The 17,005-nt window shown below is 34.1% G+C and overlaps 1 protein-coding gene across 1 annotated transcript in view; it reads right to left on the bottom strand.

Moving 5' to 3' along the window:
- Window positions 1–682: 682 nt before the first annotated feature.
- LOC307185648 (uncharacterized protein) overlaps window positions 683–17,005 on the bottom strand; it is a 149,186-nt gene continuing 132,863 nt past the window's right edge. Inside the window, exons 4-5 of the mRNA XM_079919989.1 lie at window positions 2,306–2,459; window positions 683–713 (exon numbers count right to left, since the gene is read on the bottom strand). Of these exons, the coding sequence (XP_079776115.1) occupies window positions 692–713; window positions 2,306–2,459 (176 nt within the window). The 3' untranslated portion in view covers window positions 683–691. The remainder of the gene's footprint in view (window positions 714–2,305; window positions 2,460–17,005) is intronic.

The following is a 17,005-nucleotide window of genomic DNA, read 5'->3' as shown; positions in this document are numbered from 1 at the left end:
TATGTGTTGGCATTTGATTACCTTACATTATGAACTGAATACATTTCATATATTCATAAATTTAATTTATGAATTTTATTTTATAACCAAGGCAGATAAATCAACATATCATGTTTTATTTTTAAACTCATATTTTCTTGGTAAAATTTCTAGCAAACTTGATTAGATTGTTCTTGTTTTAACCTCATGATATTTCCAGTGAAGAATTATAATAAGGTGTCTTATCAGCACCATGATTTTCTTTTTATTCACTTGTGCTTATATGAAATATGTCTTTATAAGAATTTTTAAAAGGCAAACTTGTATTCTGTGAGGGTCAGTTTCATTAAGTTGTGGTATGGAGGTGATATGATATGTAAATGTACATAATCTGGAATATATTGCAGTAGGCTTCAAGTGAGTGACAATGCAATTGTCACTGTGCTGCACTCCAGGCCTTCCATAGGGTATGAGATGGCTTGTCTGTGACAGGTGACCACCTCTCATACAGACTGAGACAAAGGCTTGTTGGTGTCAGATTTAAACACATTATCAAAAGATTCTGTGGTATTTTTCTCATACCAACTGTTGGCTTTCACACCTTGACAATGTTTTATAACTCAGTTTTGATCACTATGCTTTTAGGGAAATTTCAAATTGCCTCCCTTACCAGATCTTCTCCTACAAGATCAGTTCTGTCCTGCTCCTTTCCTTATCCCTCATTCCAGTCAATACTACAGGGAAAAAAATAAAGTAAAATAAAATATTATAAATATATATTATATATATATATATGATGGAGGCAGAGAGAGAGAGACACAGAGGAAGAAACAAAAGTCCATCTTTACTTTGAATTTTACATCATCTTTGTAAATGATTTTATATTTAAAATCATTTCCTAAGAAATTTTCTTTTAGTTTTTAAATTGTTACAGTGGCCTATTTTAACAGCTTTAAGATTTGGTTCATACATCATACAATTATTCTACTTAAAGTCTGTAATTCAAAGGCTTTTAGTACATTTACAAAGTTGTGCAACTGTCATTGCAATATAATTTTAAAATATTTTTATCATCCTCCCCGAAAAACCCTTTAGACATTAGTAGTCACTACCCACCCCCAGGCATAGGCAACCAGTAATCTACTTATTCTCTCTATAGATTTGCCTATTCTGGACATTTCATATAAATAGAATCATACAATATATGTTCTTTTGTAACTGGTATCTTTTGCTTAGCATACTCTTTTGAAGGTTCTTCCATGCCATAGGAGGTGTTGGTACTCCATTTCTTTTGATTGCTAAATAATATTTCATTGTATGAATAGACTGCATTTTGGAGACATTCATCACTTGGTGGTCATTTGGGTTATTTCCATTTTTTGGCTATTATGAATAATTTTGTTATAAACATTTATGTATATTTATGTGGACATATGTTTTCATTTCTGATAGTATATACTTAGAAATGGAATTACTAGATCATGGATAGCAGCTCTGTATTTAACAGTTTGAAGAACTACCATCCTGTTTTCCAAATACACAAAATGTATGATGATTCCAATTTCTCTGCATCCTCATCAATGCTTATTATTTTCTATCTATTTTATTGTAGCCATCCTAGTGTGTATGAAGTGACATCTTATTGGAGGTTTGATTTGCATCTCCTTAATGGCTAATAATTTTGTGCATCTCTTCAGAGCTTATTGGATATTTGTATGTGTTCTCTGAATAAATACCCATTCATACCCATTGCCCATTTTTATTGAGATATTTATCTTTTCATTATTGAGTTTTAAGTGTTCTTTTTATATTCTGATTAAATTACCTTATCAGATACATGACTTGTAAGTATTTCCTACTTTCTGTGGGTTTTCTTTTTACTTTCACCTTTCACTTTTAACTTTTTTGTGGGTCTGAAATTCCAAAGGTTTTTAATTTTGATGAAACCCAATTTATCAGTGTTTTTGTTTTGTCACTTGCACTTTTAGTGTCATATCTAAGAAACTATTGACTAACACATGGTCATGAAAATTTACTTCTATGTTTTCTTCTAAGAGTACTACAGTTTTAGTTCTTATGTTTAGGTCTATAATTTAGTTGCACTTATTTTTTGGTATGTTAAAAACAGGGTCAAAATTGTTTCTTTTGCATATAGATAACTTAGTTGCCCTTGCACCATTTGTTGAAAAAAATCTATTCTTTGCTCCAATGAATTATCTTGACACTACTTCAAAAATCAATTGAAAATAAAATAAAGGTTTATTTTTGGACTCTCAATTTTTTTCATTGATGTATGTATCTACCCATACGCTAGTATTACACTTACATGAGTATTGTAGTTTTGCAATACATTTTGATCTCAGGAAACATGAGTCCTCCAACTTTTTCCTTCTTTTTCACGATTATTTTGGCTATTCTGTGTCCCTTGCATTTCCATATAAATTTGAAAATCAACTTGCCAATTTCTGCAAAAAAGGAATCTGGAAAATTAATAGGAAGTTTTTGAATCTGTAGATCACTTTGGGAGTATATTATCTTAATAATATAAATCTTCTGGTCCATGAATAGGGATTTTTTTTCCATTTTTTGTCATAAATGTTTTATAGTTTTCAGACTATAAGTCATGAACTTCTTTTCTTAAACTTGTTCCTAATTATTATTTTGATTTTAATCTTGATAGTATTTTGATAGATCTAGGCATTCAGTTTTAATATAAAATTTGTATTCTGGACTTGGAGACATACAAACACACAGTACACTCTCAGTAATTTATCTCATAATTTTACATTTCTGAGTAAGCTACATGAATAATTTGCATGAAGAGTGAACTGCATTAAGAACAAATTCAAATGAACTCTATTTTGGGAGAGTTGAAGCTAGACTAAGCGTAGCAGCAGTTGATACTTAGCTTTAAGCAATATAAAGATGGAAATTAGTGATTTGTAATCTTTTAATTATTCAATTAATGAAATTATTCAATTAGTGGAATGTAAATATAGCTGTTACTGTTTACAATAACATTTTGGCTGGCAAAAGATGATAGTTGATTTGAGCAAAATACTTAGGAAAAAAAATGAATCAAATGAGAATCAGTTTTGTGTTCTTTCCTGTGATAGGCAGAAAAAATGCCTCCTCCAAAGTATATTAATTTCCAGATCCCTGGATCAAGTGAATATTTTGTTCTATGGTAAAAGATTAAATATTACCTTATATGGCAAAATGTGATAGTTAAGGATTTTAAGAGGAGGAACTTATTCATGTGGGCCTTAAATCCAATGACAAGTGCCCTTAACAATGGATGGAAGAGGATAAGACACAAAGAGGAGAAGGCAATGTGAAGACAGGGTTAGAAACTGGAGTAATATGGCCACAGGCCAAGGAAAAGGAATGTCAACAGCCACCAGAATTAGGAAAAATCAAGGAAAGATTCTCTCTTAGAGGCTCCAGAGCAACACCTTGATTTTAGAATTTTGGCCTCTAAAACTATGAAAAAATTAATTTCTGTTGTTTTAAGTCACAACGTTTGTAGGAATTTGTCACAGCAGTTCTAGGAAATGAATACATATTTTCTCAGAAATATTTGTTCTAGATCCTAACATTTCTGTTTTCAGATTTAAATTTTAAAAAAATATTTATTTATGCAGCATGTAAAGTACTAAATTAGTGTTTATACATAATCAAAGAGATTTAGTATTTAAAATTGAATTATGAATATTTAATATAAATTTGATTTCTCAAGGATAAGCTTCTGCCTTTTTAAAACACATAGTTAAATTCAAAATTTGAAAAGGCACTGATACATATACATGCAAGTTTTGGTATGGCTTTGTGAAATTTACAGCATTGAGAAATAACTGAATAATAACAAGGATTGTGAAACATTAATTAACCCATTCTGTTGGCCACTTTGGGTATTGGCAAAATAACTGAGTTAATATTTATCGAGAAACAGATATTGATATCTGTAAAAATATAGTTATCTTTCTATACTAAACATAACTGCCACCATATTGGCTAAGTCCATGTTCAAATTTCAGCTCATAATATTGATGACTTTCATAGGAAAGAAGATTTAGAGAATATTAGTTTATGTAGCCCTTAGAATTCTATGCCATGTGAATCTTAGTATAAAATCCTAGATACAAATTTTTTTTTTAATCTTAATAGAATAGCAGAATAAAAAAAGAAAGTACATTATCTTAGAATTTTATGTTTAAGTGACTGATAATATAAATTCAGTCTTAATATTTTTATATTTTATTATAAATTAATATTTTTCTTTGATTTAGATAATAAAAACAAATTAAAATGTGACTATCTTGATTTTTATCTAAGTTAAAATTCATATAGACATACTCGAGGCCTCATAAAAATTTAATTCAGATTACATGAAAAAGAATGGTAATTTTAAAAACATCTTTCTGGGCTTCCCTGGTGGCGCAGTGGTTGAGAGTCCGCCTGCCGATGCAGGGGACACGGGTTCGTGCCCTGGTCCGGGAAGATCCCACATGCCGCGGAGAGGCTGGGCCCGTGAGCCATGGCCGCTGGGCCTGCGCGTCCAGAGCCTGTGCTCCGCAACGGGAGAGGCCACAACAGTGAGAGGCCCGCGTACCGCAAAAAAAAAAAAAAGAAAAGAAAAACATCTTTCTGACTAAATATGATTCCTTTTTTTCATAATAAATATTTAGACCTGTATAAACTTACAAAGCTCCAAGAGATATTTTTGCACCAAATAGTTTTGATTTTTACATTCATATTTCTTTTTTTTTAAGCTTATTGCAGTGGAATATTAAACTGTGGAGAAAGGAAAACATTTTAATCTTGAAATCAGAGCTTCAATCTGCTCTTCATTCTGTCTCTGTTCTGTCTCCAGAGCTCCGAACCCTGGCGCAGTTAATCCTATAACCATACAGTCTAGTGCCAATATCCAATTATGAGCAATCCCTTCAGATAGGCCACATACAAAATGGTGACCCTTTTTCAACAGTCTTTTCCTTTTCCCTCTAGGTAATGTTTACAAATCTTCATTACTTTCTTTAGGTCTTCCACTCAACTTCTTTCTTTCTACTCACTGTAACTTCCTTCTTCTCTACCCATAAGCATTTTCACCTTTATATTCATTATTTCTTTCTCCTCTTCCAGTACATGAAAGAAACTATTAAGATTATACCTTCAAATGCTAATGCTAATCCAAGTTATCTCTCTTCTTCACATATGACATGCTCTCTCTGATCTCTTTCTCTCCCTGATTTGCTTTTCCTAGAATTTTGTGTATCCTCACATTTCCATCATTAGACTTGTGCTTCACTGTATTGGTTATTTTGGCAAGCTTTCCCAGTGCTAAATTTGTAATACTACCTACCATGTTCATAATTCCTAACCTGTATCTCTAAGACTGACCCCCCTCATGACTTGCATGTTAGTACATCAAATTGCTTGCTGAATTTCCTCACTTGGGTATCTCACAAACTCAGCATGTTCAATAAATAGCTCTTCATAGTTGCCCTTAGAACTCATCCCTTTCTCTCTTCTATATCAGGTAACTTCAACCTAGTAACTCAAGTTTAAAATAATGCTACTGACCTATGATCCTCCTTATCTCTAACTGTTCATTAAGACTGTAACCAAGTCTTGTTTCATCTAAGTAATAGACTACTAAAATTGCTTCTTTACATTCTTTCTGTATCATAGATTTTTGTGAGGGTTAATTGAGGTAATTAATGCAAAGTACTTAAAATAGAGTCTGACTGATGATACAATGTCAAGAAATGTTAGCTTGTACCAGTATAATTTTTAGCATATTTATTATTTTTTAAATGTACTGAATGGAGTTATTCAAAACCAAAGTGAGCAAACCTGAACTAGGCAGAGGAAACAGCAAAAGCAAAGCTAGAATATAATAAAGGTGAAATGTAGAGAAGAGAAGAAGATGGTTCAATGTTATTGTATTATAAAGTATTTTCCAGAGAGAAGATGGAGACAAGGTTGGAAAAACAGGTTGAGGTCAAGTTTTAAGGTGTCCAGAAACTCATAGTAATAAATGAGAACAGCAAAAATGTAAAACTCCCAATGAAAGTGGAAACACCTGGAATGACATGATAAAGACCTCAAATAGATGTTCCTTCATAAAAGCAATGATGATATTGGCAAAAATGGCCAAAATCAACATTTTTCCAAACTCTGGAGATCAATCAAAGCTTTGGAACAATCTGAAGGGCACTTATTCCAGAAAAATGACTGAATTGTAGTAAGAACAGTGATTTTGTGGAGTTTCCACTTGCCCTATTTCTGTCATCCTGTCTCTCATTCCATGGTAGATTTGAAACTTGTAGCCTGGGAGAACACTGGAGGAGGGAGAACAGGCTTGGAACCCTCTAAAAAGTCCCATCTTTATAGAATTTTTCTATATTATCGCTTTGGCACCTCTGTGGACAAGCCTCATTGGATTTATCTTTAATTGACTTGATAAGATTTTGCTCAGTGGGGAAGCTCTATTCTTAAGAATTTTGTGAAAGCATTGATACCAGTTGGGGCAAAGAAGCAGCTGACCAAAGCTGGGGATATAATGGCTCTTAAAACCTCTAACATATTCCTGGAAATCTAGAGACCATGTGCATATACAGGGCTGTGTGTATGCTGAGGAAAGACCTGAGGCTTTAATCTCTCATATCTCTCTGACTCTGAGTCTCCAAGTAAGCAGGAAATGAAGGCTAAGGCAAAATTGTGACCTGTAGGAGTTTTGAAGTCTTACCCAATTCAGTGAGCCCCTCAGCAATGGGTCAGAGACTAATTAGTAAAATGTATTAAGGAAATGTCTATCTAATTATCAGCTGACCACTAAACTTACAGAAAAGTGACTTCAGTGGTCTCTAAAGACAATACAGACTAGTATAGGAAAGTCACTAAACCAATAAATAACAAAGAAAACAAGCCTTAGAGGGGAGGAAGAGGATATGATTTCCAGCTTTGCAATATTATCTTATTTAAGATATCCAGTTTAAAAAATACATGAAGCATGCTAAGAAACAAGAAGGAATACATATTAAGACTATATAAACACTGACCCAGAACAAGCCCATAATTTGGATTAACTAGATAAAAATTTTAAAGTAGTTATTATAAATATGTCCAAAGAGCTAAAAACAGAATGAGAACAATGTCTCACAAATAAAAAATATCAGTAAAGAGATAAAAATTATTTTTTAAAAAAATTCTGGAGTTGAAAACTACAATAACTGAATCGATTTGACCTGCCAAAAACAAAGAACTGGCAAACTTCGAGATAGGTCAACTGTGATATCCAGTCTGAGGAACAGAAAAAGAAAAGAATAAAGAAGCATCATTGAGGAAGTAGAGAAATCAGAAGTTTCAAAAATTTTAATTGGATTGTAAAAAGATACAGTTACATTGGGAAAGTTTGTCATTTCCTCAAAAAGTTAAGTATAGTATTATTACATGACCCAGTAAATCTATGCCTTGGGTATAAACCCAAGAGAAATTGGAGCATATGCCTACACCACAAGTTTTACATGGAGTTCATAGCAGCACTACTCATAATGGTACAAAAGAAGATACAACCCAAATGTCCATCAGCTAATCAATGGATAAACAAAGTGGTATATATAAACAATGAAATATTATTTGCCATTAAATTGAGGTACTAATACATGTTAAATCATGGATGAACGCAGTATGCTAAATTAAAGAAGCCAATGAAAAAGAACACTATTGTACAATTCCATTTATATGAAATTTCCAGAGCAGGGAAATACATATAGAAAGTAGATTCATGGTTGCCAGGAGTTAGGGAGATAAGGGAATGAGAATTAACTTGCAAATGGATATGAGGATTCTTTTTGTAGTAGTGCATATACTCTGGAATTATAGTGTGATGGCTACACATCTCTATGTGTACACTAAAAACACTGAATTATACACTTTAGAGGAGAATTTTATGCTTTGTAAATTTATTTCAATAATTTTTTTGAACTTTATTTTATTTATTTTTATACAGCAGGTTCTTATTAGATCTGTTTTATAAATAATAGTGTATATTCGTCAATCCCAATCTCCCAATTCATCCCACCACCACCACCCCACCCCCGATTTCCCCTTGGTGTCCATAGGTTTGTTCTTTATATCTGGGTTTCTATTTCTTCCTTGCAAACCTGTTCATCTGTACCATTTTTCTAGATTAAACATATATGCGTTAATATACAATATTTGTTTTTCACTTTCTGACACACTTCACTCTGTGTGACAGTCTCTAGGTCTATCCATGTCTCTACAAATGACCCAATTTCATTTCTTTTTATGTCTGAGTAATATTCCATTGTATATATGTACCACTTCTTCTATATCCATTCGTCTATCGATGGGCATTTAGGCTGCTTCCATGACCTGGTTATTGAAAATAGTGTTGCAATGAACATTGGGGTGCATGTGGCTTAAGAATTATGGTTTTCTCTGGGTATAAGCCCAATAGTGGGTTTGCTGGGTAATATGGTATTTCTATTTTCAGTTTTTTAAGAAACCTCCATACTGTTCTCCATAGTGGCTGTATCAATTTACATTCTCACCAACAGTGCAAGAGGGTTCCCTTTTCTCCACACCCTCTCCAGGATTTGCTGTTTGTAGATTTTCTGATGATGCCCATTCTAACTGGTGTGAGGTAATACCTCATTGTAGTTTTGATTTGCAGTTCTCTAATAATTAATGATGTTGAACAGCTTTTCATGTTCCTCTTGGCCATCTGTATGTCTTCTTTGGAGAAATGTCTATTTAGTTCTTCTGCCCATTTTTGGATTGGGTTGTTTGTTTTTTAATATTGAGATGCATGAGCTGTTTATATATTTTGGAAATTAATCCATTGTCAGTTGATTCATTTGTAAATATTTTCTCCCATTCTGAGGGTTGTCTTTTTGTCTTGTTTATAGTTTCCTTTCCTGTGCAAAAGCTTTTAAGTTTCATTAGGTCCCATTTGTTTATTTTTGTTTTTATTTGCATTACTCTGGGAGGTGGGTCAAAAAACATCTTACCATGATTTATGTCAGTGTTCTTCATATGTTTTCCTCAGAGAGTCTTATAGTGTCCATTCTTACATTTAAGACTTTATTCCATTTTGAGTTTATTTTTGTGTATGATGTTAGGGAGTGTTCTAATTTCTTCTTTTACATTTAGCTGTCCAGTTTTCCCAGCACCACTTATTGAAGAGGCTGTCTTTTCTCCATTGTATATCCTTGCCTCCTTTGTCACAGATTAGTTGACCATAGGTGCATGGTTTTATCTCTAGGCTTTCTATCCTGTTTCATTGATCTATATTTCTGTTTTTGTGTCAGTACCATATTATCTTGATTACTGTAGCTTTGTAGTATAGTCTGAAGTCAGAGAGTCTGATTCCTTCAGCTTCATTTTTTTCCCCTCAAGATTGTTTTGGCTATTCAGGGTCTTTTGTGTTTCCCTACAAAGTTTAAGATTTTTTTGTTCCTCTTCTGTAAAAATACCATTTTTAATTTGATAGGGGTTGCATTGAATCTGTAGATTGCTTTGGGTAGTATAGTCATTTTCACAATATTGATTCTTCCAAACATGGTATATCTCTCCATCTGTATGTGTCATCTTTGATTTCTTTCATCAGTGGCCAATAGTTTTCTGAGTACAGATCTTTCACCTCCTTAGGTAGGTTTATTTCTAGGTATTTTATTTTTGTTGCAATGGAGAATGGGATTGTTTCCTTAATTTCTCTTTCTGATCTTTCATTGTTAGTGTATAGGAATGCAAAGATTTCGGTGCATTAATTGTGTATCATGCAACTTTACCAAATTCATTGATTAGCTCTAGTAGTTTTCTGGTGGCATCTTTAGGAATATCTATGTACAGTATCATGTCATCTGCAAACAGTGACGGTTTTACTCCTTCTTTTCCAATTTGTTTTCCTTTTATTTCTTTTTCTTCTCTGATTGCCATTGATAGGACTTCCAAAACTAAGTTGAATGAAAGTGGTGAGAGTGGACATCCTTGTCTTGTTCCTGATCTTAGAGGAAATGCTTTCAGTGTTTCCACCATTGAGAATGATGTTTGCTGTGGGTTTGTCGTATATGGCCTTTATTATGTTGAGGTAGGTTCCCTCTATGCCCCCTTTCTGGAGAGTATTTACCATAAATGGGTGTTGAATTTTGTCAAAAGCTTTTTCTGCATCTATTGAGATGATCATATGGTTTTTATTCTTCAGTTTGTTAATATGGTGTATCGCATTGATTGATTTGTGTATATTGAAGAATCCTTGCATCCCTGGGATAAATCCCATTTGATCATGGTTTATGATCCTTTTAATGTGTTGCTGGATTCTGTTTCCAAGTATTTTGTTGAGGATTTTTGCATCTATATTCATCAGTGAAATTGGCCTGTAGTTTTCTTTTTTGTGACATCTTTGCCTGGTTTTCATATCGGAGTGATGGTGGCCTCGTACAATGAGTTTGGGAGTGCTCCTTCCTCTGCAATTTTTTGAAAGAGTTTGAGAAGGATGGGTGTTAGCTATTCTCTAAATGTTTGATGGAATTTACCTGTGACGCCATCTGGTCCTGGACTTCTGTTTGTTGGAAGATCTTTAATCACAGTTTTAATTTCATTACTTGTGATTGGTTTGTTCATATTTTCTATTTCTTCCTGGTTCAGTCTTGGAAGGTTATACTTTTTTAAGAATTTGTTCATTTCTTCCAGGTTGTCCATTTTATTGGCCTAGAGTTTCTTGTAGTAGTCTCTTAGGATGCTTTGTATTTCTGCAGTGTCTGTTGTAACTTCTCCTTCTTCATTTCTAATTTTATTGATTTGAGTCTTCTGTTTTTCTTGATGAGTCTGGCTAAAGGTTTATCAATCTTGTTTATCTTCTCAAAGAACCAGCTTCTAGTGTTCTTGATCTTTGTTATTGTTTTCTTTGTTTCTATTTCATTTATTTCTGCTCAGATATTTATGATTTCTCTCTTTCTACTAACTCTGGGTTAGGTTTGTTCTTCTTTCTCTAGTTCCTTTAGGTGTAAGGTTAGATTGTTTGAGTTTTTTCTTGTTTCTTGAGGTAGGATTGTATTGCTATAAACTTCCCTCTTAGAACTGCTTTTGCTGCCTCCCATAGGCTTTGGAACATCATGTTTTCATTGTTGTTTGTCTCTAGGTATTTTTTGATTTCTTCTTTGATTTCTTCAGTGATCTCTTGGTTATTTAGTAATGTATTGTTTAGCCTCCATGTTTTTGTGTCTTTTATGGTTTTTTTTTTCCCTGTAATTGTCTGCTACTCTCATAGCATTGTGGTCGGAAAAGATGCTTGGTATGATTTCAATTTTCTTAAACTTACTGAGGCTTGACTTGTGACCCAGGATGTGATCTATCGTAGAGAATGTTCCATGTACTTTTGAGAAGAAAGTGTAATCTGCTGTTTACAGATGCAGTACCTTATTAATATCAATTAAATCTATCTGGTCTACTGTGTCATTTAAAGTGTGTGTTTCCTATTAATTTTTGGTCTGGATGATCTGTCCGTGGTGTAAGTGAGGTGTTATAGCCCCCCCCACTATTATTTTGTTGCTTTGTCAATTTCCTCTTTTATATCTGTTGGCATTTTCCTTATGTATTGCAGTGCTCCTATGTTGGGTGCATATATATTTATAATTGTTATATCTTCTTCTTGGATTGATCCCATGATCACTGTGTTGTGTTCTTCCTTTTCTCTTGTAACACTATGTATTTTAAAGTCTAGTTTTTCTGATATGAGTATTGCTACTCCAGCTTTCTTTTGATTTCCACTTGCATGGAATATCTTTTTCCATCCCCTCATTTTCAGTCTGTATGTGTCCCCAGGTCTGAAGTGTGTCTCTTGTAGACAGCATATATATGGGTCTTGCTTTTGTATCCATTCAGGAAGCCTGTGTCTTTTGTTTGGAGCATTCAATCCATTCACATTTAAGAAAATTATTGATATGTATATTCCTATTACCATTTTCTTAGTTGTTTTGGGTTTGTTTTTGTAGGTGTTTTTCTTCTCTTGTGTTTCTCACTTAGAGAAGTTCCTTTAGCATTTGTTGTAGAGCTGGTTTGGTGGTGCTAAATTCTCTTAGCTTTTGCTTCTCTGTAAAGATTTTGATTTTTCCATCAAATTGGAATGAGTTCCTTGCTGGGTAGAGTAATCTTGTTTGTAGGTTCTTCCCTTTCATCACTTTAAATATGTCGTGCCACACCCTTCTGGCTTGTAGAGTTTCTGCTGAGAAATCAGCTGTTAACATTATGGGAGTTCCCTTGTATGTTATTTGTTGTTTTTCCCTTGTTGCTTTCAATAATTTTTCTTTGTCTTTAATTTTTGTCAATTTGATTACTATGTGTCTCAGTGTGTTTATCCTGCCTGGGACTCTCTGCAATTCCTGGACTTTGATGGCTATTTCCTTTCCCATGTTAGGGAAGTTTTCCACCATAATCTCTTCAAATATGTTCTCGGGTCCTTCCTTTCTCTTTTCTCCTTCTGGGACCCTTATAATATGAATGTTTTTGCATTTAATGTTGTCCCAGAGGTCTCTTAGGCTGTCTTCATTTCTTTTCATTCTTTTTTCTTTATTCTGTTCTGTGGCAGTGATTTACTCCATTCTGTCTTCCAGGTTATTTATTCATTCTTCTGCCTTAGTTATGCTGCTATTGATTCCTTCTGGTGTATTTTTCATTTCACTTATTGTATTATCTCTGTTTGTTTGTTCTTTAAATCTTCCTAGTGTTTGTTGTTTAATTCTTCTAGGTCTTTGTTAGACATTTCTTGCATCATCTCGATCTCTGCCTCCATTCTTTTTCTGAGGTCCTGGATCATCTTCATTATCATTATTCTGAATTCTTTTTCTGGAAGGTTGCCTATCTCCACTTCATTTAGTTGTTTTTCTGTGGTTTTATCTTGTCCCTTCATCTGGTACATAGTCTTCTGCCTTTTCATTTTGTGTATCTTTCTGTGAATGTGGTTTTTGTTCCACAGGCTGCAGAATTGTACTTTTTCTTGCTTCTGCTGTCTGCCCTCTGGTGGATGAGCCTCTATCTAAGAGGCCTGTGCAAGCTTCCTGATGGGAGGGACGGGTGGTGGGTAGAGCTGGCTGTTGCTCTGGTGGACAGAGCTCAGTAAAAGGCCTGAGGTGACCCAGCACTGAAGCCTACAGGCTCTTTGGTGGGGCTAATGGTGGACTCTGGGAGGGCTCATGCCAAGGAGTAGTTCTCAGAAATTCTGCTGCCAGTGTCCTTATCCCTGTGGTGAGCAACAGCCACCCCCCCCCCAACGCCTCTGCAGGAGACCCTCCATCACTAGCAGGTAGGTCTGGTTCAGTCTCCTATGGGGTCATTGCTCCTTCCCCCCTGGATCCTCATGAGCATGCTACTTTGTGTGTGCCCCCCCAAGAGTGGATTCTCTGTTTCCCCCATCCTGTCAAAGACCTCCAATAAAATTCTGCTAGCCTTCAAAGTCTGATTCTCTGGGAATTCCTCCTCCAGCTGCCGGACCCTGGGTTGGCAAGGCTGACATGGGGCTCAGAACCTTCACTTCAGTGGGTGGACTTCTGTGGTATAATTGTTCTCCAGTTTGTGAGTCACCCATCCAGCAGTTATGGGATATGATTTTATTGTGATTATGCCCCTCCTACTGTCTCACTGTGACTTCTCCTTTGTCTTTGGATGTGGGGTATCTTTTTTGGCGAGTTCCAGTGTCTTCCTGTAGATGATTGTTCAGCAGTTAGTAGTGATCCCAGTGCTCTTGCAAGAGGGAGTGAGCACATGTCCTTCTATTCTACCATCTTGAACTGATCTCCTCAATAAAATTTGAATTTAAAAATCATAATGAACACAGATAGCTTTGTCAGAAACTGAGTGCCAATTTTCAGTTTATTAATTTATATTATAGTATTTATAATTTATATATAATATTATATATTGTAATGTATATTATATATACATACACAATAAGGCAACATTTAGTATAAGAAGGAAATGAGTAATATTAGATTTTGGTATTTGTTCCTTGCATGTAATATGCTTTAAAGAAACATTTTTTCATGCTTTGCATAGTTATATGATATATATATATATATATTAAAAAAAAAAAAAAACCTGAAAGCAGACTTCTAAAAAAATTTACCTTGTCTCCCTCTCTCTCTGTCTCTATCTCTAGCTTGATGCTTTGTGTGTTTGTGTATGTGCATATGTTAATAACACTAAAAAATGAACAGCAATAAAATGGGTGAATAAATTTTATATATGTGAACAACTTTGGAGTAAAATAATTTGTATATAAAAAAGAGTACATACCACATGTTATAATTTATATATATTATAAAGAAGCAGAAATAACTATTCCATTCTTTGAATGTAGGATAATGATTCTCTTGTAGGGCATAGGGTCTGGAAACCTGGACTTTGTAGTGCTGGTAATATTCTCTTTCTTAATCTGGGTGTTGATTTTATAGTTGTGATAGTTCACGAAAATTCACTGAGCTATTCATTTATGGATATGTAAACTTTCCTGTATGTACATTATACTTCAAAGAAAAGTTTTGAAAGAATAATTATATATTGCCACATAATTTACTTAGTGTTTATACCACAGAATTAAGTAGAAAATTAAGAGAAATATACGTAAGAATTGTAAACTGTTCAACCTCAATTAAGTAAGCTAGGCAGGCATACAAATAATTGACTGTATAAACTTATTTAAATAATATGTAATGGTTAAATCAAAATATTAAGGACAATAATGATTATAGCTTGTCTTCTTCCCATTATGACAGTGTCAATGAATAATATCAATTTGAAGGGGTGGACATGGAAAACCTTATGACTTTTTCATATGATTTTTCTTCTGCAGTGAACTTAATATAGTTCTTTTCATGATAGGCTTATTAGTAATTGCATCAGTAATTTAATAATATATTGAACTCAGAGGCAGGTGTTTGTATATTTGGATGCTTTCTTTAGCGTATAGACATACTCAACTTTTCTGAATCTTAGACATCTGAGAGTATTTGATTTCTCAACAACTCCAGGGTTCTGAACATTTCTAGGGTTATCAAAATCTTTCTATTTTTTTTAGGAAAGACTACAGCATGTTTGGCTAAATGATTCTGGAAAGAACATAATATAATACGAGTTGATGCCTCTGATAGATTGATAACATACAGGGAGCTTTGGTACATATACTGAATATAGAATATTATAAATTTAAGGCCAATTTGTATTTTATTTCTCCTAGTAGCTCTAAACCCCCAAAATAGCTACGATACATTATGCTACTGTGACATTGCAACAGAGTCAACAGCTTTAGTTCTTCAATATGCGTATAAATCAGAAGGGACACTTTAACATTGATCAGGTATTTACAAGTAACTACAGTGTCCACCAGCTATTCTATTTCTAAGGCAAATGTGTTTTGCCACATCTTACCCTTTCCTGGTAGAATGAGGCATTTGCTACAATCACTCAGGAAATACAGAGCTAGGTTTTATACCTCAGAGTTGCAAATGTTCTTTAATTTAGACTCAAAGAAAAGGCATATAAAAATTTCAGACAACATACACAATGTGAAAGTGCCTTTCTACTTAAAGATTATCACTAGGGGGTGATTGTAATTGTCTTTCATATGCAAAAACTGTCTTTCAAACAAAGACTTAGGGGTGTTGGGAAGAAGTTACCAAGTGAACTCACTTGCACGTACTTGAGGAGAGTGCAGAGCAGTTTATTAATTCCTCAACCAATTTGAAATCAATCATATATTTTCCTGGATGGTAGCTAACTGCAATTTAGTAGATAAAATGAACTCATTCCCGTCTGTAACTCCACTTCAGCACATAAGAAGCACACATCAGAAAATGTGTATGCATCTGTGTATGACTGACGAAGATAAGTGCCAGTTCATTTCTTTTGTAGGCCATCCACAAGCCTATTTTGTATGAATGGAAATGACCCAATCAGTACCTGTAGGTCAAGCATTTTGCCTTCATCTTTCTTACAGGTCCACAGCCTACCACCATTCCCACCTCAAAGCAGATGTTTGAGTTAATGTCGGCTGAATAATTTAATAGCTTACTTGCTGCTATTACTGAAACACCTATCATTAATATTTTATACAGCCTTAACGTAAAATGCACTGTTTCCCATTTACATGTTTAAAATAAGAGAACTCCTCAAAGATTATTGTTAGAATGACTGTTTTGATAAAGTTGGAAGAATTTAATTCATAAATTAATTTTAAGATTTTTTTGAAGCTGGAGTTTTCTTGATCTTAGCAGAAAGGGTCAAGGACAGTTTTTGACACAACTGTCACCTGGATGACTGACAGAAATTGAAAACACCACTGGCTGAAAGATACATACTGTTTTCAAAGAAGTTAAAATGAAAAATTTTAAAATGAATTGATGAAAAAGGATGGATACAAATTGGCTTTTCTGTAAGAAAAATAGTATGAAAGGTATGTTGACTTTTGCCCCCTTTCATGTCACCTCCTTTATGCCCATGTGGCTGAAGGTCCTGTCTGCTTTTGATGATCTTCCACTGGCTTTGTCCCAAACACTCTTTGCTATTCAATTAGTCTCATTACTATACTCACCCTCCCAAGCTCAGTCTAGTACTGTCAAACTTAACTGTTTTATAAAGCTCTGTTCTAGTTTTTACTTTTTTTTATTTAAAAAGTCTCATTTCTTCCCAAAACCATGGTAAGAGACTAGTGAGTACAATTTTTAAGGAATACTTTGACAATCTATCCAGGCAGTTATATAACTCAGCTCCATGTAGAATAACTAACACTGAATGGGTGCTTCTTGAACCATTTTTGAGGACCAACTCATGCCCAGTGCTATGGCAAAGACTCCGGACTCAGAGAGGAACAAGATAGTCATATGTCCTGAAACCATGGACTTTATATTCTAGCATGACAAATTTCTGACACATCACATTTAAAGCCCTTCTTTTAAAAATGTATTATTTATTGCTTTAAAATGCAACAGTAATACATGTATAAAGTAAA

This window comes from Stenella coeruleoalba (assembly GCF_951394435.1).
Source record: "Stenella coeruleoalba genome assembly, chromosome: 4".
Classification (NCBI taxonomy): domain Eukaryota; kingdom Metazoa; phylum Chordata; class Mammalia; order Artiodactyla; family Delphinidae; genus Stenella; species Stenella coeruleoalba.
The sequence above is the reverse complement of the archived record's forward strand: the minus strand, read 5'-3'. Positions and strand labels throughout refer to the sequence as shown.